Consider the following 24,234-nt stretch of genomic DNA (forward strand, 5'->3'; position numbering starts at 1 on the left):
TATCGTAATAATCTCCCCGGTACATTGTATTCTCTCAAAAGCTTTACATGCATGTTAGCTGCCAAGCACCAAGCAAATGATCTCCCTAAGACGGGAAAATTAGAAAAGGAATGAAGAGGACAACTGACTTAAAAATTGTAAACCTGAAGTTGTAACCTGTGCATTTCACAGAAATTAAGCAAAAACCCATCATGACCTGTGAATACCACACAGAGGATCAGTAACAGCTGTGAGAACTCTGGAGTGGTGTTGGAGAATGCTGCTAATGCTTTAAATTTTGATTGCATCTCTCAGTTAAACTGAGAGTCTGATCAAAAGGGAGGAAATTGTTAATAAGGAAAACACAGGCCTAAGGTAGCAGCTCCAAGCCAGTAAACCAAGACTTAATAGCTAATCCACCTATAGTTTCAGCTCCCCAGAAATGTAACCCTTACCGGGTCAACATGGGAATTTCTAGGTCAGCGTTAGGAAATTTAATGATAGACCCCTTCTGTCCACCTTAGGAGGGCAACTGTTCCCAAAACAATGGGTTCTTTGCTAATAGTTTCCTTTTTTCTCTGTTCTTGTTTTACTTTTAAAAACTTTCCTTTTCTTTAGCCCTTTGGAGCTCACCTCTGCTAGAATGGATGCATCAATTAATAAAGCCAAATAGAACTTTAAAATTTACTCTGTTGAACATTGTTACTTGACAATTTACATTTAATTATTTTAACAAAATGTTATAATTTTTTTTAACAAAAATGTATAGTTGGGAATGTGTACTTTTGGCCTATATCTCTTTATATTAAGCATACACCTATCACTCTTATTAAAAGAGAAATTTGTGGGGCAGCTGGGTGGCTCAGTGGGTTAAAGCCTCTGCCTTTGGCTCAGGTCATGATCCCAGAGTCCTGGGATCGAGCCCCATATCGGGCTCTCTGCTCAGCGGGGGGGCCTGCTTCCCCCTCTCTCTCTGCCTGCCTCTCTGCCTACCTGTGATCTCTGTCTGACTTGTGATCTCTGTCTGTGAAATAAATAAATAAAATCTTTAAAAAAAGAGAGAGAGAAATTTGTGAGGTCAGTTATTTTGAATGAATGAATGAATGAAACCACTTTTAAGTTGAAAAATCTTTGTTTTTATTCCAGATAATTTTTATTCTGACCTTTATTTCTCAGATTTTTCCTGTGATATTTAAAAGTCATAAAGTAGATTGCCTATTAAGAATTCCTGAGGCATATTGGTTACCATACAATGTTAGTCCTGAAGAGACTTCTAGCTTATTGTTGCTCTTTGTTCTTTCCAGGGCTTTTTTTTTTTCCTTAAGGAAAAGGAGAAAAGAAAATAAGATGTTGACCCATGAGAATACAATATAGAAGACAGTGGGATACAGTGAAATGGGCCACTGCTCATGCCTAGCGATCTTATATTTGAACATTTTTGGCAGGTCGCCGATCAGCAATCAGCCATGTTTGGAGAGTGCTGCTTCCACACAGGAGATGTGAAACTAACCATGGGAACTGGGACATTTTTGGATATTAATACTGGAAATAACCTTCAACATAGTATTGCAGGTAAATAGTTAGAATTTATCCTTTTTATTGATAAAATATCATTTCATATTTAACTTTTGTGATACTTTTCCCATTTTATATTGAATACTTTCTAACATATTTTTCACTGTTATTCTTAGAGACAGTTAATTTCCATTTCCCTGTTTTCCTTAAAAGCATAAAAAATGAGACAGATATTATTTTTTTAAAGGTTTTATTTATTTATTTGACAGAGAGAAATCACAAGTAGGCAGAGAGACAGGTGGGGGGGCAGGCTTCCTGCTGAGCAGAAAGCCCAATGCGGGGCTCGATCCCATGACCCTGAGATCACGACCTGAGCTGAAGGCAGAGGCCTAACCCACTGAGCCACCCAGACGCCCAGAGACAGATGTTATTATAGAAAACTCAATATTAGGGTATTTTGGTCAGTTTACTAAATATTTACCTGTAATACCTGTAATATTTGTCTAAAGCATTCTCCTAGGCCTCTAAATTTTCTCTTATGAGTTAGCAGTTCTTTTTGTGATTTTTTTTGGGGGGATGGTAATTCTCAATTAATATTCCACACATATTTAATGACTGTTGCCAAGAAATTGGTTTCCGTGATGGAAGATATCCTAGGTTATGTAAACCAAGAAATTTATATTGTGGAATTATACCCTAGGAGGCCTATGGGCTCTTACTCTGGGCTGTGGTCTCTTAACATGGTTACAAAGAGGTAGTTTTAAAATCTTTTTCTTACCTTCAATCCCTGCCTTAAGCTCCTCCTTTCTCCCTAACTTGGAAAATGGAAGATAGAAAATTTCATCATGGTATTAGGTTGTTTCTACCTAGGAGCCTTCACAAATAAATAAAAGAATGTAGTTGGCTCTGTTTGTGTGTTTTTAGAGAAATAGATATGCCTACAGCTACTAAAAGCTAATGTTTATTGTTCATATCAAATACCAGGCACACTAAGTTTTTTATGCTTTAATTCAGTTTATTCTCATAGGAGCTATCTGAGACAGACCATTTTACAGTTGAGGAGACTGAGGCTATGAGGTTAGAAACTTCTGAAATCACTGACTTCAGATCCACTTTGCTATTTTTTAAGATAATCCAATTGTTAGTCAAAATTGTAGATGTCTCTGTAATGATTTATCTGTTTATTACATTTGACTTATATTGTTTTTTTGTTTTTTAAGGGTTTTATCCTCTAATTGGGTGGAAGATTGGCCAAGAAGTTGTATGCTTAGCTGAAAGCAATGCAGGAGACACTGGTACCATCATAAATTGGGCTCAAGAATTAGGTAAGTCATCTTTTAAACATTTTACAGGCCCGACTTAAAGAATTCAAGCACACCGTAGGACTGACGATGAGTAGGGAATGAATGGATTGTTCAGTTGAGACATAAAAGGACCTATGCTAGAAGAAAATATAGGATTTTTTTTTATGACACTGGGATGGCAAAAGGCTAGGCGTTAAGGCCAGATACCATAAAGAAAAAAGCAATAAATTTAAGTGTATAAATTATTAGAATGTGTAAGGAGAGAGGTGCCATGAGCAAAGTTAAAAGACAAGTTGGTAAGAACGATTTGTAGCATACGTCAGAAAAATTAATAAAGATGACTAAAGAATCGGGGTGTCTGGGTGGCTCTGTCAGTTAAGTGTCTGACTTCAGCTCGGGTCATGGTCCTGGTGTTGAGCCCCGCACCCATCGGGTTCCATGCTCAGTGGGGAGTCTGCTTCTTCCTCTCCTTCTGCCCCTCCCCTTGCTCCTGCTTTCTGTTTCTCTCACTCTCTCTCCCAATTAAATAAGTATGATTTTAAAAAAAAGGTAACTAAAGAATGAATAAAGGACAGAAGCATAGACAGCTATCATATCAAATGACTATTAAAAATTACTATTCTTAATAATTATGGCTCAGTCAGTTAAGCCTCTGCCTTCAGCTCAGGCCATGATCTGGGGGTCCTGGTATCGAACCCCACATTGGGCTCCCTGCTTCTTCCTCTCTGCCTCTCCCCTGGCTCTTGCATGTGCATGCTCTCTTTTTCTCTCAAATTAATAAAATCTTAAAAAAAGTATATACATAAAAATTATGTCACCTGCCGTTGGCAGAGATTAAGTAGTTTGATGAAGTTCAGCACTGATGGAAATATAGAGAAAAAAACTGTTCTTGTTTTCTTTTGCAATGAACATTGACTAGTCTGATGTTTCTGGAGGACAAGCAGGCAATATATTTCAATTTATAGAGTGCAGACCCTTTGCCCTCAGTTCTATTCTTTTTTTTCCTTTTTAATAAAACAGTGATACAGGTATGCAAAGATGTGTACATGCTTAAGTGTTTAATACAGTGATTAGAAATAAGTTCCTGTCTAAAGCATCGAGTAAGTAAACACCAGTATATCCATACAGTGGGACATTTTACAGTCACATATAATGGCACAGTTGTATATCTTACTGATGTAGAACACTGTCTATGAGAAATTAAGGAGGTAGTTGCAGGACAGTCTGTATAAATCTTTCTTGCTTGTATTTTACAACTTTATTGAACTATAATCCACATACCATATAATTTGCCTACTTAAAGTGTAAAATTCAGTGTTCTTTCATATTGTCTTGGAGCTACACAACCATCACCATAATCTCCTTTTAGAACATTTTTATTCCCCCTAAAAGGTACCCCCATAGGCATTGGCATTCTTGTTCTACCCACCAGCCCTAAGCTACCATGGATCTACTTTCTGTCTCTATGGGTTTGCCTATTCTGGACATTTCATATGGATGCAGTTAAATAATGCATGGTGTCTTGTAACTGCCTTCTTTCACTCAGTATAGTGTTGCAAAGGTCACCCATGTTGTGGCTTGTGTCAGTGCTTCATTTCTTTTTATTGCTGAATAATAATCCATTATGTGGCTACACCACAATTTATTTATTCATTCATCAGACAGTGGACATTTGGCTTGTTCCCACTTTTTGGCTTTTGTAAATAATGAATAGCCTGTATATTATATAGCCCTATTTCATGTAGAAGGTGTGAAATGTTACATACCAAAGAACTGACAGTGGGTATCTCTGATTAAATTATGGAGCAGGCTGTAATTTTCTACTTTGCTAATTTGAACTAAGCTGAATTGTTTAAAGAAAAAGCCAATTCTGTTGGCAGAAAACATAAAACTCTAGGAAGAAAATGCCAGTCCATCTCCTTTCTTCCTTTCTCTCTCCTTCTCCATGAGCCTGCACCTGCCTTATAAGCATAAGATTACTTGTTTATAAGTTATTATTATAAAAGTTTATCACTTAGAAGTCTCTTCTTTTTTTTTTTTTAAGATTCATTTATTTATTTATTTATTTGAGAGTGAGAGAGAGAGCACACATGTGGGGGAGGGGTAGAGGAAGGGGGGTGAGAGAGAATCTCAAGCAGACCTCCACACTGAGCATGAAGCCCAAAAGGGTGCTTGATCTCAGGACCCTGAGATCATGACCTGAGCCTAAATCAAGAGTCGGATGCCCAACCAGCTGAACCACCCAGATGCCTCAGAAGTCTCTTCTTTAAATGTACCTCTTTTAACTTTTTTTGGACATCTATCTTGATTATCAGAAATAGAAAATGGGGATGCCTGGGTGGCTCAGTTGCTAACTGACTGCCTCAGCTCTGGTCATGGTCCCAGGACTGAGTCCCACATTGGGCTCCTTGCTCAGCAGGAACCAGGCTTCTTTGGCTGCCCCATTCCGTGTTTGTGCTCTCTCTCTCTCTCTCTCTGTGACAAATTAATAAATAAAATCTTAAAAAAAAAAAGAAATAGAAAGTTACATATTTCTTCTCCTTTAGTTGTACCTTCTATTAATTTTACTCCTTCCCAGAAAATGCAAAGAAAAAGCAGAAAAACTTCACATTCATCAGTTAAAAAAATAATTCTCGAGTTCTGTGTGACATCATGTGCACATTCTCTGTAGGAATCTTTGCTTTGCTGGCTTGAGTCTCATTCACTGTGATTCTGAAATGATGAAAAATCTTTTCTGGGAGATGGGGCTAAATGGTCCTACCTAGAAAAGCGATGTGATTTCTGGTAGAGGCACAAGGCCTCCTGAAGGCCAGTCCCATCCCTGACGAGGAAATGGGACTGTTGTTCTGACTGGAGGGAGAGAGAATTCAGAGTTGAATTATTTACTTTAAAATTTTAGTCATTGGTAAAGCTAAACATCTGTATCTGTCTGAAATTCACACAGAAAGTTGACATTTTTTTGAATATATTTCTTTCTGTTTTGAGAAATCATTTTAATGGGTGTACTGAAAAAAATTAATCATGTTCAGGAGAAACACAGTGTTTAAGAGCTTAAGTGGCCCTGACATTTCCTTGAATGTGTGAGCTGAACTTTATATCTTTGTGTGGTGTCCTGAGCATCTCCAGTCTGGATGATGACTTTCTTCCACTTCGTTAGTGGATTGAACACCTTAACTCAGGTGTAAAAACTGCTTTAAATAAGTTTTGTCTTGATTTTTGGATTTATTTTCTAAGTCTTTTCAACATAGGCCAGTTCTTCCTTTTTTCCCCCTTCACCTACTGTTAACTGGCCCACTTGGGTTCCCATATGATCATCTCTTTTCTTTTTGATTTAGTCCATTTCTCATCCCCTTCACTCTTTGTTCTATTTTGCTGTCTTAATCTTATAAGAATTTTTCTGTCTTCCAGCTTGTATTGAGTTAACAAGTAATTGAGCGCTCACAGTGTGCCTGTCACCCTAGCATGTACAGTTAGTACATGCTAGGGTGACATGAGTGAATGACACAGAAACCCGCTGCCCTCACAGCAGTTACAGTCTAGCAGGAAAGACATGGGGGGGTTCTTTTTTTCTCTCTCTCTTTTTTTAAAGATTTTATTTATTTGAGAGAGAGACAGAGATAGCTAGAGAGAGCATGGGGTAGAGTGGGTGGGTGAGGAGCAGGAGAAGCAGGCTCCCCTCCAAGCAGAGAGCCAGACACAGGGTTCAACCCCAGGACCCTGAGATGATGACCTGAGCCGAAAGCAGATGCGTATCTACTGAGCCACCCAGGAGTCCCAGGAACGACATGTTTTAAAAGGAAAAAATTGAAAAAACATATTAGTGTTAAGTCCCAGGAAAGAGAAGTAGTTGTAGGATCAATGATCCCTTTTAAGAAATATTTATTTATTTATTTATGTAAGCAAAGATAATAGAAGTTTATTAAGTGAAAATAGAGAAAAAGCTCTCCAGAGAGAGGGGTCCATACAGGCCTAGGAGGGCCTTTAGGGTTGGTCTTTTATAGAAAGCCAACCAGGGAACTTAAATCCTTTTAACATCTCTATCGATATCACCACTGAGCAAGGACTAGTGATAACACCTTCAATGGCCCACCTCCGCTAGGGTTTCATTATTCTTTGTTGGCCACAGGTTATTATCATAAAAGACACCCACCCCCCCACACCTAGGGCAGTATGGTCCAGTTTGTTCCCTTATCTCTGGTTTCCCCACTTCTCCACATTTCCAGGATTTCTGTGATCTGATCGCAGAGCCCGCTATCTATCTCTCCCTACCTAGCCCTACCTATCCCTTCCTCATTCCTCTCCCTGGAATAACTTACCTGCCGTTAGAGAATAGGATGGTGGCCACTCTGGCTGCTTCCTGCTGAAATGGGGGTGGTGGGCTGTATGGCAGTTAGAATCTATTCAAGGGTTGCTCCAGGGGATTGTGGTGTGGCTCCAGAGGGTCATGATGGGCAGCAAGGGGTACATGCCTCAGCACATGCAAAAGGATGAACATTTATTAGGCCCCAAATTGTGATCACATCCCTTAAATAAGATCCTCAGTTACCAATTTTGTCAAATAGATCAGTGGATATCTTGATCTTAATTGATCACAAATGTCCCCTATTAATTGGGACACCTTGCAAGAATTAACTGTAATGTTAAAACACATGTCAAGTTTCTCGCACCCCAAGTGGTATAGCAATAGTGGCACAGTTCTTGGGAAGTGCTTCTTTGACTTCATTTAATTCTTGCTTGAGTGCATCCAGTGCCTGATCTAGTATCATTTAGAGTCTTGCTGAGCAAGCATCCTGTTTTGCTTATTTTATATTGCAGTCCTAAGTAAATCCTACAAACCCAATGGTGAGCTTTGAGACTCTTTTTACCAGGAGGTCTGCTGTATGCTTGGTTAGAGCCTTTGTTTGCTACTGTATGTCAGTAGAGGTGGCTTCTAGGATAAAAGACTATGAGGGATGAAACCTTCAAGAAGCCCTTTTTGTTTGAGGTCCAGCCTTAACAATATCCTAATTACAAGGAGTCACTGGCAAATGGGAGAAGACTTGTCTCAGGAAATAAGAGCACCCGCAGGTGTATCATCCTGTCTAATCATAAAGAAAGTGGGGCCATCCATTATCCCCATCTGGTACCCTCTGGCTTTTAAAGAGTGATCTTGTCATCCCAGCCACATAGAATTGGCCAAGGTGATAGCTGAGTTATACACTTACTCGGGAATCTGTCCCATTTCCCAGTTGTTCAAATAACCATATGTCCATGGGGTCCTGTTATTCCACAGAATAACAAGCAAGGAAATTGTCTATACATGAGCTATTGTGGCAGTTTCTCTGGAGTTTACCTCAAGTTGTCTAGCTTAGGCCAACAACAGTCAAAGACAATCAGAACTAAAATTTAACATCAGCAAAGGTGTGTTATTGAAACATAATTTCTCTCTATAATAACCCTCATTCCCAGAGATAGCCAAAGAAGACTAACTTATTTTAAAACAAGTCCAGTTTTAACAAACAGCATAATTATTTACATAAGCTCAGCAAGAATGATCATATAGATCTTTTAGATTCTGCTTTTGTTGGAACTTTTTTTTTTTAACATTTTATTTATTTATTTGACAGACAGAGATCACAAGTAGGCAGAGAGGCAGGCAGAGAGAGAGAGGAAGGGAAGCAGGCTCCCTGCTGAGCAGAGAGCCTGATGCGGGGCTCGATCCCAGGACCCTGGGATCATGACCTGAGCTGAAGGCAGAGGCTTTAACCAAGTGAGCTACCCAGGCACCCCTGTTGGAACTTTCATAAGGAATCTCTAGGTTGAACTTTTAGTTGCCTCTCCAGGCCAGATGCCAAGCCCAGTGCTTGCCCTCAGACATGCCTGCAATACTATAGATGTGGGTGGATTCCTCTTCACGAGGTCCCCAAAGTATCCTGTGGTTCCTGCGCCCTTCAGTGGAAGCGAACCTAGGTTTTGGCACCAAAACATTGCGGGAGAGCTAAGTTCTTGTCTCACAGAGTCAAGAAATGAATCTTACAGACAAAGGAGAGTGAGTAAAGCAATAGAAGTTTATTGAGTGAAAATAATAGAAATTTATTAAGTGAAGATACAGAAAAAGCTCTCAAGAGTGAGAGGAGTCTGGACAGGGTTGCCCTCAATGATCCCTTTTTAAAGGGAGAGCTTTGTCCAGTCTGGAGAATCAGGAGGCTTCTTTTCAAGAATAATGTTAGCTGTTCCTGAAGGGATAATAAGAGTGGTTCCATAGGGAAGCCTGAATGGCTTAGTTGGTTAAGCATGGGACTCTTGATTGACTCAGTCCTGATCCCAGGGTTGCAGTATCAAGCCTCACTTCAGACTCTGTTTGCTGGAGATGCTGTGTGTGTCTCTCTCTCTCTCTCTCTCTCCCACTATGCCCCTCTCCCTGCTTGCTCTCTCTCTCTCAAATAAATAAAGCTTTAAAAAAAAAGGATGGTTGCATAGGTGAGATTGGCGGTTTAAGTTAGGGGGCAGTCCCAGCCAGGAGGAAGGAGGACTGGTGTGGGAGGTCCAAGCAGGGAGAAGCATGACCTATTTAAGGGACTTCAGGAATGCCCTGTTTCATCTCTGCAGTTGGGGCAGTTACCATCGCTGCTGTCCTCCAGTAACACAGGTCAGGAGACATTTTTTCCCCTAGCAATATCACTCTTAATTGCTACATGTCACATCTGCTTGTTCCAGGCGATCCCCATAAGACTTCCCCATGCACATTTAAAATTACCCAGGACTCTTGTTTACTGGAAATATGGAAACTGATTCCTCTCTGGGTATCTTCCCAAGAGAGATAAAATATCCCTCATTAGAAGGGATGAGATAAATATTTTCTCATATATGAACTATTCGTAGGTGATGGTGAACACATACATGTTACTGCTGGTAAATGGGATCTTAGTTCATGGTCCTGCCTCCCTCCCTTCCTGCTGGGGGAGAGAAGGAGGAGGTAAAATCCAAATAGGATTCCTCAATAAAGAGGAACCCCCAGAATAAGGGGGTTCCTCTTTATTCCTGAAGCTAAAGAGGAGCCCAGCATGAACGACACCCTGAATTCTCAAGGAGACAGTGCAGACCCAGGGTGTGTAGAGGGCATGACCTCACTGTAACTGGTGAAGCTACTTGAGGCTGCTGAAGTCACTCTGAAAGTAGAATGACATGTACATAGTATAGAGAAAAAAGAACAATGAGCCAATATTCTGGTGCCTGGCTAAGATATTACTCATATTAAGTGGAAAAGAGACATTTCCTGGCCGTGCAGTTTATATTTTCTGAGGAAATTACCCAAGGAGATACTCCAACCAGAAAGAAATAGATAAAGATCTCAACATGAAGAAAGCAAAGTGTGTAAATAAGATGTTTTTAAAAAAAATTTTTTTAAATTTCCCCCCCCCCCGCTGGTAGCAGCCCAGACTTTGTTCTATTTTTTTTTGAACTGTTCTTATACCAAATTCATAAAATATTTCTTACTGTAATGTAAAATCTTTATTTTTATACATTAAGAACATAGTTTTGAATATTTCTTTAAGAGACTGAAATTATCTTAAAACTAAAAATTATCTTAAAACTAAAAAGCCTAATTAAACTAGGCTTAAATATTTTATGTGCAACGTATGGTTCTATAAAAGAAAGTAATGTGGGGTGCCTGGGTGGCTCAGTCAGTTAAGCATTTGATTCTTGTTTTCTGCTCAGGTAATGTTCTCAGAGTTGTAAGATTAAGCCCTGCTTCAAGCCCCAACTTGGACTCTGAGCTGTGCATGGAGCCTGCTTAAGATTCTCTCTCTCCCTCTCCCTCTGCCCCCCACCCCCTAAAAAAAAAGAAAGTAATGTTTCTTTTAAAAGTTTCAGAATGGTATTCTTTCCCCCCCCCCTCCTTCCCATAAGTGATTTTAATTCCATGATGTGTAATTTATGGGGTTAAGTGCTGGTCAAGAATAGACAACAGAGTGTACGTTTTTTTCAGTTCTTCATTCTTCTTTCTTTTCATTTATGTTTTCATTTCAAGTTTAATGAAATCCTTTTCCAAACACCACACACACACACACACACACACACAGCATTTTCTCAGTGCCATACTTTGAAAAGCAATAGAGTAGAACATCTCAGCCTATTATATAATATGATTAGAAATAAATAGCAAAAACAGTCTTTAAATGCTACTTCACCACATGGAAATTTGAGATGTCTTTTCTTTTTTTTTTTTTTAAAGATTTTATTTATTTATTTGACAGAGAGAAATCACAAGTAGAGGGAGAGGCAGGCAGAGAGAGAGAGGGAAGCAGGCTCTCTGCTGAGCAGAGAGCCCGATGCGGGACTCGATCCCAGGACCCTGAGACCATGACCTGAGCCGAAGGCAGCGGCTAAACCCACTGAGCCACCCAGGCGCCCAAGAGATGTCTTTTCTTAAGTAGCATAGAGCCAAGGAAAACTTTGAAACATAATTTGATAGTTTCCAAAAAATACAGAAAATGACTATAATTCTGTAGAAACAGTACTTACAGGAGAATGAAGAATGCATATTAATAAGAAAAGAAGAGAAACAGGGGCACCTGGGTGGCTCAGTGAGTTAAAGCCTCTGCCTTTGGCTCAGGTCATGATCTCAGGATCCTGGGATCAAGCCCTATATTGAGCTCTCTGCTCAGCAGGGAGCCTGCTTCTTCCTCTCTCTCTCTCTGCCTGCCTCTCTGCCTACTTGTGATCTCTATCTGTCAAGTAAATAAATAAAATCTTTTTAAAAAAATAAGAAAAAGAAAAAGAATAAAAGCATAATAAACTTCCCAGCCAAAACATATAAGGACATACAAATTATAAAACTGAGAAATAATAAAAAGTAGAATTGATAAACTAAATCTCTTTTAAAAATACCCAAGAATTTTTTAATCTCTCTCTCTCTCTCTCTCTCTATATATATATATATATACATACACACACACACACATATATGGTGTGTGTGTGTGTGTGTATCTGTGTGTGTGTGTGTGTGTGTATATATATAATATAGAATCTATATATGTTTTTTCTTTTTATTTTCAAACAGTTTAAAACTTGTAAAAACAGCACAAAAACTTTTGTACACCCTTTATCCCAGATTTGCTATTTTTTTAAGATTTTATGTTTTTGAGTAATCTCTACACTCATAATGAGGCTTTAGAGTACAACCCCAAGACGAAAAGTTGCACGCTCTACTGACTGAACCCCCCAAGTTTGCAAATTTTTAACATTTTGTCATGATTGCTTTATCTACCTGCCTACCTACCATCCATACTTACATACCATCTTACATACTGCAGGATATAGATATATATCTACATAATTTTTTGAGCTTTTTAAGAACAGATTACATGTATCATGCTCCTTTCCCTGTAGTATTTCACTGTGTATTTCCTAAGAACAAGACTATTCTCTTACTTATCTGAAGTATGGTTATTAACTTGAGAAAAGTTGATGTTGGGTATAATAACTTTTAACAGATTTATAGTCCATATTCCAGTTTTGTCAGATGTCCCAGTAACAACCTTCATGGCAATTCTTCCCCAATATAAGAAGATCTAGTCTGTCATTGTTTATTGTATAATTTTCTTTAATTCGGAGCCACTTTCTCTGCTTGGTTTGTTTTTCATGCCATTGACATTTTTGAAAGACCTAGGCCAGTTATTTTCTAGAGTATCCTTCTGTTTGGGGTCTTGTGACTAGGTCCATGTTATGTAATTTTAGCTGAAGCCATCCATAAATGGGAACTGTCTCCTTCTTAGAATATATACCTGGAGATGCAGTGTCCATTAGTTCTATTTTGGTTCTGGTAAATTTTGTTCATGTACATAAGATGTTTTCCAATTTCTCTACTGTAGAATTACTGTTTTTCCTTTTGTAATAAATAATATGTGGGAGATACTTTGAAACTAGCAAGATGTCCCATTTCTCCTCAAAATTCTCCTATCCCCTAAATTTAGAATTCATTGATAATTCTCACCTGTATCACTCTTCACTCTGATGGTTGCAGAACGGTGTTTGCTAACTCCATTATCCCCTCCATGTTAATTAGCATTTTATTTTATACTGAAGAACTTTACGTTACCCCTTAAACTGTAAACTCATGGTTTCTTATTTCACTCAACTGTTTATAATTTTATAGTTCTTACTTATAGTCATGTTCATTTTGTCCCAGATTTAACCAGTACAAATCTCAAACTGTCTTCTGTGTCTTTTAAATGTCATATCTATCTTTTTCTTTTCTTTTTTTTTTTTTTAACACTTTCTCATTTTCTCACAGAAGATGTTTTAAGTTCATCTTGTGTTTTTCCCACTCCTACCCAGGAATTAGCTACCTTCCCAATGAGCCCTAATTCTATGAATGGTAAATGGTATTTTAAGGTAATGATTGACAGGGGCACCTGGGTGGCTCAGTGGGGTAAAGCCTCTGCCTTTGACTCGGGTCATGATCCCAGAGTCCTGGGATCGAGCCCCACATCAGGCTCTCTGCTCCATGGGGAGCCTGCTTCCTCCTCTCTGCCTGCCTCTCTGCCTACTTGTGATCTCTGTCTGTCAAATAAATAAATAAAATCTTAAAAAAAAAAAATGATTGACATGGTGCCTAACTGGCTCAGTTGGTAGAGCATGTAACTTTTCATGTTAGGGTCATGAATTCAAGCCCCACATTCCATATGGAGCCTACTTAAAAAATAATGATAAAAATAAATAAAAATAAAAACTGATTAGCAGCAGATTTCAGCAGAGCTAGCAGTGTGCATGTGTTAAAAAAAATTTTTTTTTTTAAGATTTGATTTATTTATTTGAGAGGACTGGGAGGAGCAGAAGAAGAAGCACTAGCAGACTCCACACTGAGCTAGGAGCCTGACATGGGGCCCAGTCACATAAGCCCGAAATCATGACCTGAGCCAAAATCAAGAGCAAAGGCTTAACTGACTGAACCACCCAGGCACTCCAGGATGTGTTAAAAAATTTTTGAAATTACGGTGTACCTCCAGTTCCAGTTTTACTCCTAAGCATCTTTGGTTGGCCTTTTCTGTTCTACATTTTTACATCCCTTATTCCATATCAAGAACCCTGGCTCCTAACATCATTAATATTAGGTATTCATTTGCTCAATCTTAAAATATACACAGAAGAGCTTCAGAATTACTAGTCCCATCCCACTACGACAAAAAATATTTGCTCAAGATCGTTTGCAGGTTTTTTCCTTTATGTAAAGGGTGTATGGTCAAAATACACTATTCAAAAGGTACTTCGATCAGTTCTTTTTTCCCTTCAGTGATTTTATTAATTTGAAATAGAATTGGGTTTATTTGTTTTCTGTTATCATTCAGTTTTAGTTTTCCCCCTCTCTTCATCCTTTTTAAAGACATTATCAGGGGCGCCTGGGTGACTCAGTGGGTTAAAGGCTCTGCCTTTGGCTCAGGTCATGATCCCAGGGTCCTGGGATCGAGCCCCGAATCGGGCTCTCTGCTCGGCAGGGAGCCTGCTTCCTCCTCTCTCTGCCTGCCTCTCTGCCTACTTGTGATCTCTGTCTGTCAAAAAAAAAAAAAAAAAAAAAAGACATTATCAAGTTATTTTTAATGTGGAATTTTAGTTTGATTTCCAAAGTCAAAAAAGATATGCTCAGAGAAGTTGACTCTCTCACCTGTCCCTTCATTCTGTCTCCCTATATCTTGTAATCATTTCATTCATTTTTGGTTTATCCTTCTTATTTCTTTTTGCAAAAACATTTGGGATACATGCATGTTTTCTTATATTCCCTAATTTCTTACATAAAAGATAAGCTGTATATGCTTTTTCATAGTTTGCCATTTTCACTTAAAAGTATATCCTGAGGGGCGCCTGGGTGGCTCAGTGGGTTAGGCCGCTGCCTTCGGCTCAGGTCATGGTCTCAGGGTCCTGGGGTCGAGTCCCGCGTCGGGCTCTCTGCTCAGCAGGGAGCCTGCTTCCCCTCTCTCTCTCTGTCTGCCTCTCCGTCTACTTGTGATTTCTCTCTATCAAATAAATAAAATCTTTAAAAAAAAAAAAAAAAAAGTATATCCTGAGAATTACTTCCTCTCAGTTCATGGATATCTTTCTTCTTTTCACAGCTGTCCAGTATTCCACTGTATGTGTATATACAGTTTAGCCAGCCAATCACCTGTATTGGGGCACTTAAGTAATTTCCAATATTTTGCAAATACAAATAGGGCTGCAGTGAATAACTTCCAGCATATGCATTTTCTTATTGTTGGAGGTATGTCTTTATAGTAAGTTCCCAGAAGAGCGATTGCTACATCAAAGGATAAATACATTGTAATTGTTAGACATTGCCAAATTCCTCTCTGTAGGAATTGTGTCATGTTGCATTTCTGCCAGAAGTGTTGATACTGTTTCCCCATAGCTTCTTTCTTCATTGCATCTTTTACATCAACAAATGATCTGGTTGGATGAGTTGCAGAAGTTGGGGGCTGAACTAGAAGTCTTATGTATCATAAAGCTTTTGACATTTTGCACAGTATCATTCAAATAGCTCTCATATAAATGGATATTGGAATCCACAATATTGTATAAATGGTATCAGTCAAGGTTTCTTTTACTCAACATAATGCCTTTGAGATTCATCCATGTTTTTGTATCTTTTAATAGTAGATTCCATTGCATTATGTAGAAATTTCCTGTGTTACAGATATATCACAGTTTGTTCATTTGTTATCCAATTGAAGGATATGTGGGCTGTTGTATACAGTTGTGGGGCATTATAAACAAAGCCACTATATGAACATTCGTGTACAGGTTTTTGCATGAACATCAGATTTAATTTTAATTTTAAATTTTTTACAAAGATTGTTTGATTGATTGATTGATTGATTGGGGGGGAGGGAAGCACACTCCCCGCTGAGGACTCAATCCTGAGACTCCAGAACCATGCTCTGATGACCTGAACCGAAGACAGACACCTAACCAACTGATCCACACCCAGGTGCTCCAGATTTCATTTTTCTAGGATAAATACCAAGAGTGGGATTGATGGCTTATATAAACAGACAATGTTGTATGTCATGTAAACATACACACAGGGGGCACCTGGGTGGCTCAGTTGGTTAAGCATCTGCCTTCAGCTCAGTTATGATCCCAGGGTTCTGGAATCAAGTCACACATTGGGCTCCCTGCTCAGCAAGGAGACTACCGTCTGCCACTCCCCCTGCTTATGTTCTCTCCCCCTCTGACAGATAAATAAATAAAATCTTTAAAAAAAAATAAGGGGCACCTGAGTGGTTCAGTCAGTTAAGCCTTCAGCTCTGATCGTGATCCCAGGGTCCTGGGATCAAGTCCACATCTGCCTCTCTGCTCAGCCGGGAGCCTACTTCTCCCTCTCCCTCTGCTGCTCACTCTGCTTGTGCTCTCTCTTTCTGTCAAATAAATAAGTAAAATATTTTTTTAAAAAAGTAAACATACACACAAATAAGTGTGAGTTTATCTTTGTAAAACATACAAAAACAAAAACCTGCCAAACCATTTTTGAGAGTGGCCATATCATTTCATGTTCTCACCAACAATGTGTGTGTGTTTATGTTGTTCCAGTTTTAGTATTGTCATTTTTAATTTTTTGTTTGGTTTTTAATTTTAGCCATTAGACTAAGTGTGCAGTGTTATCTTATTCTGTTTTTGGTTTTTTTTTTTTTAAAGATTTATTTATTTGACAGAGAGAAATCACAAGTAGACAGAGAGGCAGCCAGAGAGAGAGAGAGAGGGAAGCAAGCTCCCTGCTGAGCAGAGAGCCCGATGCGGGACTCGATCCCAGGACCCTGAGATCATGACCTGAGCCGAAGGCAGCGGCTTAATCCACTGAGCCACCCAGGCGCCCCATCTTATTCTGTTTTTAATTTGCATTTCTCCAATGGTTAATGATATCAAAACACCTTTTCATGTGCTTTTTTTGCCATCTGTATATCTTCTTTGGTGAAGTATCTGTTTACATCTTTTGTGCAGTTTTTATTGGGTTTTCTTACTGTGGAGTTTGAGAGTTCTTTTTTGGTTTTGAATGTAGGTCCTTTTTGGAATATGTGATTTGCAAATATTTTCATCTAAATTGTAGCAATGTTTTCGTTTTTTAGCAATGTCCTTTGCAGAGCAAAAGTTTTTAATTTGTCAAAGTTTAATTTATAATTTTTTGTCCTGTGAATTATACTTTGGATATCATATTTAAGAACTCTTGGTCAAATCAGAGTCATACAGTTTTTCCTCCCAGGGTTTCTTCTAAAGGTTTTATAGTTTATGTTTTACATTTAGATATATAACAGTTTTGAATTAATTTTTGTATATGGTGTGAAGTTTAAGTCAAGATTCTTTTTTTGTTTTTCTGCATATAGATTAACATTTCTTTTATACTATGTTAACAACAAATTCTCTTAATTCTCCTTCGTCAGAGACTGACTTTATTCCTGAGGGATATTCTTACTGGGATATAGATTTCTAGGTTGAGGGGCACATGGGTGGCTCAATGGATTAAGTGTCTGCCTTCAGCTCAGGTCCTGATCTCGAGTCCTGGGATCGAGCCCCAGGTCCCAGGATCAAGCCCTAGGTCAGGCTCCTGGCTCATGGGGAAGTCTGCTTCTCCCTTTCCCTCTGCCCCTCCCCTCTCTGATGTTCTCTTGCACACACTCTCCTTTCAAATAAATAAATTAAATTAAAAATAAATTCATTAATAAGATAGAATTCTAGGTTGACATTTTTTTTTTTGTACTTAAAAAGATGTTCCACTGCCTTTAGACCTTTGTAGTTTTGATGAGAAACCTCCAGTCATTTGAATGTTTGTTTCCCAATATATAATCTGGTTGCTTTTAAGACTTATTCTTTGCCTTCAAGTTTTAATTTTCAGTTTTATTATTGTATGCCTGGCATCAGTTTCTTTGTGTTTATCCAGTTGCAATATTCTGAACTTCTTGAACCTATAGATTTATATCTTTCATCCACTATGGGATGTTTATAGTCATTGTTTTTCTTCAGATGGTTTTTCTGGACTGCATTCTTTATCTTTTTCTTCTGGGATTCAAATCACAAAAATGTTTGGCCATTTCTTATTGTCTCACAGATCCATGAAGTTCTGTTTTCATTCTCTCTCTCTGTCTCTTCACTGCCTTTCCTCTCTTGTTCAGGTAGAATGAAAAAAAATCCAAAAAAGCAAAATCCAGAGTATCAGCTCACCTTCTGTCCTATAGAATTCTGTCCTGAATCCTGCTCCTCAGACCAAAAAGAGTGTTCTTCTGAAGAAACTCTTCATATTTGCACCCAGTATACAGATCCAGGTGTTAGGTTTTAGGCTGTCCCTGAGTCTAGGCCAGGAAATACCATAGAAAATAAAAACAGGAAACTCACCATTGGTTTGGTGTTAGAGTTCCCTGACCAGACATATTCTTCTGAGTCCTCAGAAGGACTTCTGAGTCCTCTTGGACATTCTGTCCAAGATCCTTAGCTGTGTTCCATGGGTGAGACAAAGTGCTTACTCTCAAAGATTTTCCATCAGTAAGCTCATTTGAGAACAGTTTAAGTGGAAGATTATTTAGAGAAATTCTTTAAGCAAGTATGGAACAACCAGTGAAAAATGTAAATAAATTAAATTCCTTTCCCCCCCATTTCTTTGCCTATTGCCAAAAACTTTTCTCAAACTAGCCATCTTGTATGTTTTCCAATTTTTGATTTAAAAAAGTATATATATATATTTGGACATGATTTTTTTAAAACATACAGTTTCATGGGCGCCTGGGTGGCTCAGTGGGTTATGCCACTGCTTTTGGCTCAGGTCATGGTCTCAAGGTCCTGGGATCGAGTTCTGCATTGGGCTCTCTGCTCAGTGGAGAGCCTGCTTCCCTCTCTCTCTCTGCCTGCCTCTCTGTCTACTTGTGATCTCTCTCTGTCAAATAAATAAATAAAATCCTTAAAAAAACATACAGATTTCAAAACCATAATTTTTTTTAAAGATTTAATTTATTTGAGAGAGAGGAAAAGCATGCAAGTAGGGGGGGGGAGGGGCGGAATGAGAGAACCTCAAGCAGATTTTGTGCTGAGTCTGGAGCCCAGAGCCTGATGCAGAGCTCCATCTCACAACCCTGAGATCATGATCTGAGCTGAAACCAAGGGTCAGACGCTTAACCAACTGAGCCACCCAGGTGCCCCTAAAACCAATGTTATTTTTTTTTTAATATTAGTTTTTGAAGTACTAGATATATTTTAATGTGTTATGTGAACATTTTGACCAAACAAATGTGACTAATGGATCTGAGAATTCATTTTGAATAAAATTTATAGTTATTATTGAACACTCCTTATTAACTTGCATTTTAATGTAGGTGTTCCTTAACCTTCTTGTCTTTAATCAATTTTCCACTACAAGAATAACAAAACATACAATTAAATTAAGCTATTTTACCTAAGGCTGTACAAAGCCATCAATTTTTATGATGACTGATTTTTGACTTTATCATCTGATCTATGCTGTCTGTCTTACATGCTTATTCGAGTCACTTCACAAAGATATCCAAGTGGTCAATGAAAAGGATTTCAACTTCATTAGTTAATAGAGAACACAAAAATCAAACTGTCATGCAATACCACTAAAATAGCTAAAATGAAAAACATAGACAGTATCAATTATAGGCAAGAATGTGGTATAGCTGAAATTTTCTTACTGTTGTCAGGAGCCTTAATTTGGCAAACCACTTTGGAAAATGGTTTCGCAGTATCTTCTAAAACTAGTACTAAATGTGTAGACCTTAGGATTAGCAGTTCCATCCTTTCATATATATCACACAGAAACATTACACATATGTTCACAAAAAGAATGTCTATGAGTGTTCAAAGATGTATGTTTCTATATGTATATTTCTATATGTATGTTTCTATATGTACATTATATACTTCAGTAGAAATAGTATACTAAAGTAATTAGATCTTGATTTTTTTTGTTTCTTCAAGATTGGCTATTAGTATATCTATTTATTGGTCACCCCTGAGGGAACGCATTAGATGGAGTAGTTTTTCAGTTGATTCAGTACTCGGATCTTTTCATCAGAGAACTAGAAATGGTGTTATCTTCAGGAGAATAATTGATTTTAATGCCAAAAAACACACAGAAATGGGGTGCCTGGGTGGCTCAGTGGGTTAGGCCGCTGCCTTCGGCTCAGGTCATGATCTCGGAGTCCTGGGATCGAGTCCCGCATCGGGCTCTCTGCTCAGCGGAGAAGCCTGCTTCCCTCTCTCTCTCTGCCTGCCTCTCCATCTACTTGTGATTTCTCTCTGTCAAATAAATAAATAAAATCTTTTAAAAAAAAAAACACACACAGAATTGATTTTTAAATAGCCCATATATTTTTATTTATCTATTTATTTGAGAGAGAGACAGACATAGAGCATGCATGCAGGGGGATGGGTGGTGGGTTACAGAGGGAGAGGGAGAGAGTATTTTAAGCATTCAATGGACTGAGCCACCCAGCTGTCTTGTAAACAGCCTAAATATTTTTAAAGGAAAAGGTAAGGTGTGCTCCATACAGAGCCCTTCTAAAATCTTCCACAGGTCCCTAAACCTGTGAAGTGTTGGAGCCCAGATAGTACTAGAGCAGATTGACCTGTTGACACTTTCACAGTGTACTCATAATAAATTTTGGATGCAGGTAAATACCAGTCATATAACATAATTCTGTTGTCATTTCCTAGCCCCTCTGTTTTGTTTTATGGGTTTTTAAATTATTTGTTTTTGTTTTTGCAGATCTTTTCACAGATGCTGCTGAGACTGAAAAAATGGCCAAAAGTTTAGAAGATTCTGAAGGAGTCTGTTTTGTTCCATCTTTTAGTGGATTGCAGGTATTTTTAAAAAATTTTTAAAATTTTTTTTTAGTCAGTGACGACGACAGACATTTCTATCCTCATACCCACACTCAAAATTATGTACCTGCCACTCCCTTACCTGAAAATTTGGGCACTGATCACTGTGAGGGTGAAGGCATGTTCTGGGGCTGAGGAGCTGTGACTTAGCAGGGATAAAAAAATACAGCACATTCAGCCTGGAGCTCCACCCATGTGGAAATGAGAAGTTGGCAGGTTTAGTATAGAACTTTTACATAAGACTTGGGATTACTTTATCATAACCAAAACTTGCCATTTCCCAGTAGGGAAAGATATACCTGTATATTGGCATTGTTTTACTTAGAGGAAGTATCCCATTGAGAATTAGAAAAATAATGTGAAGATTACATGTGTGCATGCCCACACACACACACACACACACACACGGGCATATTTTGCAATAACTTATGTTTCATTAATTTTTTTTTTAGTTTCATTAACTTTTTTAAAAAAATCAAAATTTCTTTTGGTTAACTGTTGTAATAGAGTATTGGTTACTTCGCCTAATCAAAAAGTGAACCCAGTAAAAGACTTGGCTTTGTAATATTTAACTTAGTATTTACTTGAAAGATCTGTGATATTGCCTTTGATTTTAGCATACTGTAATAAGATCTTTAAAAAACTTTTCAGGTATATTATTATGAACAAAATTCCATTTTTTGGAAATCTTATACTGGCCTTTTAATCCTCTTATAAATATGTTTCCTTTCAGAAAATAAAAATTTCTCTTACTTCTAGTCCATCCCATTCTCAGGCAATTAGTTTTTTAAAAAGCCCCAAATTTGAAAGTTTGGACAATATAATGTAGAAGCTGGTGAAAAAAGATTAGATCAGGGTGTTTCAAATCTTTAAAAATACCATATTTTGAATCTAAACTTTTAATGGTCATTAGTTTAATATCTGTAACAATTTCCTTCTATATACATTATCCTAAAGGACTGAAAGTTTATAAACTATGCAGTAGAGGTTGCACTGTGTCCTCTTTTAGGGTGATATGAGGAAACTAAATAGCATCCATCCTAGGACAGGGGGTGAAGAATATTTGTTTGGTTGAGGTTTCAGGAGGAAGCTTGAGATGAATAGTTGTCATCAGCCAAGGTAGGATTTAATTAGGCTACTGGGTATTCTTCCCTTTTTGAGAAATATGCTGGGGGACTTAATAGTGGCTTTATCTTGACACCTCTGTTTTTAACTTCTGCCTCAGTCCATCTGCCTGTAAAAATAATTTAAAATATATGATTAAAAAATACTGCTAAAGCCCAGAAGATTAGACAAACCTCTCACAGATAAAATTTTTAATTTCGTGTTAATAAAAAGTGTCCTTATTCTGCCATGACTGCCTCCTGGCAATATGTTGGGTTTGAGAGGAGCGGGGGAAGGCTGCAGACCAAGGATTTCCCAATGTAGCATTGAAACTCCTCAGTAGAAACCAAAAATTAATTCAAGTTAATTCAAACAACAGAAGTGTATTGATACTAAACTGTTTGGAAAGTAGGAGAGAGATCACTGACAAGCAGCCTATGTCAACAGCTAAAGAAAATGAGGGATGGGGGGGCGCCTGGGTGGCTCAGTGGGTTAAGCCGCTGCCTTCGGCTCAGGTCATGATCTCGGGGTCCTGGGATCGAGTCCCGCATCGGGCTCTCTGCTCAGCAGGAGCCTGCTTCCTCCTCTCTTTCTCTCTGCCTGCCTCTCTGCCTACTCGTGGTCTCTCTCTGTCAAATAAATAAATAATCTTTAAAAAAAAAAAAAAAAAAGAAAATGAGGGATGGGGAAATGGAGGGAAGGGTCAAGTATCTGCCATACTGCCTTTAATTTTAGAATATTGTTATACCATAGATAACAGGGGGTGAGATATTAAAAAATCACCATAGCCTTAATTTCTCCAGGGGCTCTGTTGAGAAAGGGGTTTGGGGGGCACTTTGAGGAAAGCGGTACGTCCAGGACAGCCACTTCTGGGAATGGCAAGGGGTGAGCTAGAGCATGGGGGCCATAACCCTGGGGTGACATCAGTTGGTGCAGCCATTGTGGCTTCACTCTTCAGAGCTTATGGTTTGTCGGGGGAGACACTAATGGAGAGTATCTTTGACAGGCATCAGAGGCAGGAATCAGTGGCTAGCTGCCTAAATTGAAAGTTACTATGGTGGTGGCAGTGGTAGGATGGACAGGACTGTGGACCAAGGGCTGGTCTTCAGAGGCTGAGGAGTCATGCTCCAATGAGGTTTCTTAGGTTTGCAGGGAACCGGCTCGCTCTGGTGGTTCACTGATACTGGAAAGGAGTCAGCAACTGACTTTGCAGTTCTTAATGTTCTTTGTGGTTTCTTCTCTGTGGGTCCCCTTTTCTCATTACCAGCTCTGCTCTGTATTCTTTCTTCCTCCTAACTTCTGCTTAATTGTCATTTTCCTCACACTCTCTGTTTCTCCATTATTTGGAAATACACACAACGTTCTAACACTTTGTGCCTTTTAGCTTCAGTTCCCCCTGTTGATGGTCTTTTTCTGAGATGGTCTTTTCTGGGAAATCTGAGACTCTGACTGGAGCACCTGGTCTTCTCAAGCTTTACACAGATTCTAAGTTAGTCCTGCTCAGTCCCCATAGTTGTGACACTGGCAGTGGAACTAGGGCTTGGAACATGGCTGCTGTAGACAACAAGGTCTGTGGATTCAAGCACTTCCTTCAGAAAGAGATGTGGCCAGCAAGTACTGGGAATGCCATCTCTGGTCTTGTGAGTGACTGGGATCTCTGCATCATGGAAAGGTGAAGGGAGGTAAAACATGAAGTTGATGTGGTCCTAAGCAAACATGGGGGAAGGGAAGTGTCTCCTCTAACAGTAGATGCATAGTGGCCTAGGGTGACCATGGGAAGTAGTTGTGTTTTTCTAGGACCCGTGATCTGGAAGCTTGAAGGTCCTCCCGTGGATAGCCACCACTGAAGCTGTTTGCCCAGCACAGAGCTGGTCATGTTATAGCAACCACAGAATGAGTAGAGAGAACTTCTCAGAGTTGGTTACAGGTTAGGAGAATTTATTTACAATAGAAAGAAGGATTGATTCAGAAGGCACAGAAAGGGTTATGAAGAAAGTCAGTAGTGGGAAGGGTTTTAGTAAGAAATAATAGTAATATAAAATTATAGCAAATTCTTTTCAGGCACTGTTCTAAATGTCATGTGTTATCTCATTTAATCCTCAGTAACTCCATAAGGCAGAAGATGCTCTTATCATCCCGTTCCAAAGATGGGAAAACTGAAGTAGAGCTGTTAAATCACTTGTATGGTCTCACACAGCTAGTGAGTGGCAGAGCTGGTTTCAGGATCCAGATGTTCTGATTCCAGAGTCTAGGTTCTTAACCACTCTGCTGTACTGGTTCATGATAGAGTATAAAAAGTGACATTGGGAATACATAGTAGGTGCCACAGGAGTTTGTGTTTAAGTTCACAGTTGACAAAGGGCAAGAGGCGTTAACCATCCTGCAAGGCCTCAGCATATTAGGGTAAGATCCTAGTGGTAACAAGAGCCTGTGGTGGCAGGCAGTCTGTTCCTTGGGCAGGAGTCAGCTAGGT

General features: G+C 38.8%; 1 protein-coding gene across 4 annotated transcripts in view; it reads left to right on the forward strand.

The window, feature by feature from the left end:
* GK5 (glycerol kinase 5) overlaps positions 1 to 24,234 on the forward strand; it is an 84,390-nt gene that overhangs the window by 48,061 nt on the left and 12,095 nt on the right. For all 4 annotated transcript variants that reach the window (XM_059163881.1, XM_059163883.1, XM_059163882.1 and 1 more), the window contains 3 exons: positions 1,425 to 1,551; positions 2,715 to 2,819; positions 20,542 to 20,636. In XM_059163881.1, the coding sequence (XP_059019864.1) occupies positions 1,425 to 1,551; positions 2,715 to 2,819; positions 20,542 to 20,636 (327 nt within the window). The remainder of the gene's footprint in view (positions 1 to 1,424; positions 1,552 to 2,714; positions 2,820 to 20,541; positions 20,637 to 24,234) is intronic.

This window comes from Mustela lutreola, chromosome 2 (genome assembly GCF_030435805.1).
Source record: "Mustela lutreola isolate mMusLut2 chromosome 2, mMusLut2.pri, whole genome shotgun sequence".
In the NCBI taxonomy this organism is placed as follows: domain Eukaryota; kingdom Metazoa; phylum Chordata; class Mammalia; order Carnivora; family Mustelidae; genus Mustela; species Mustela lutreola.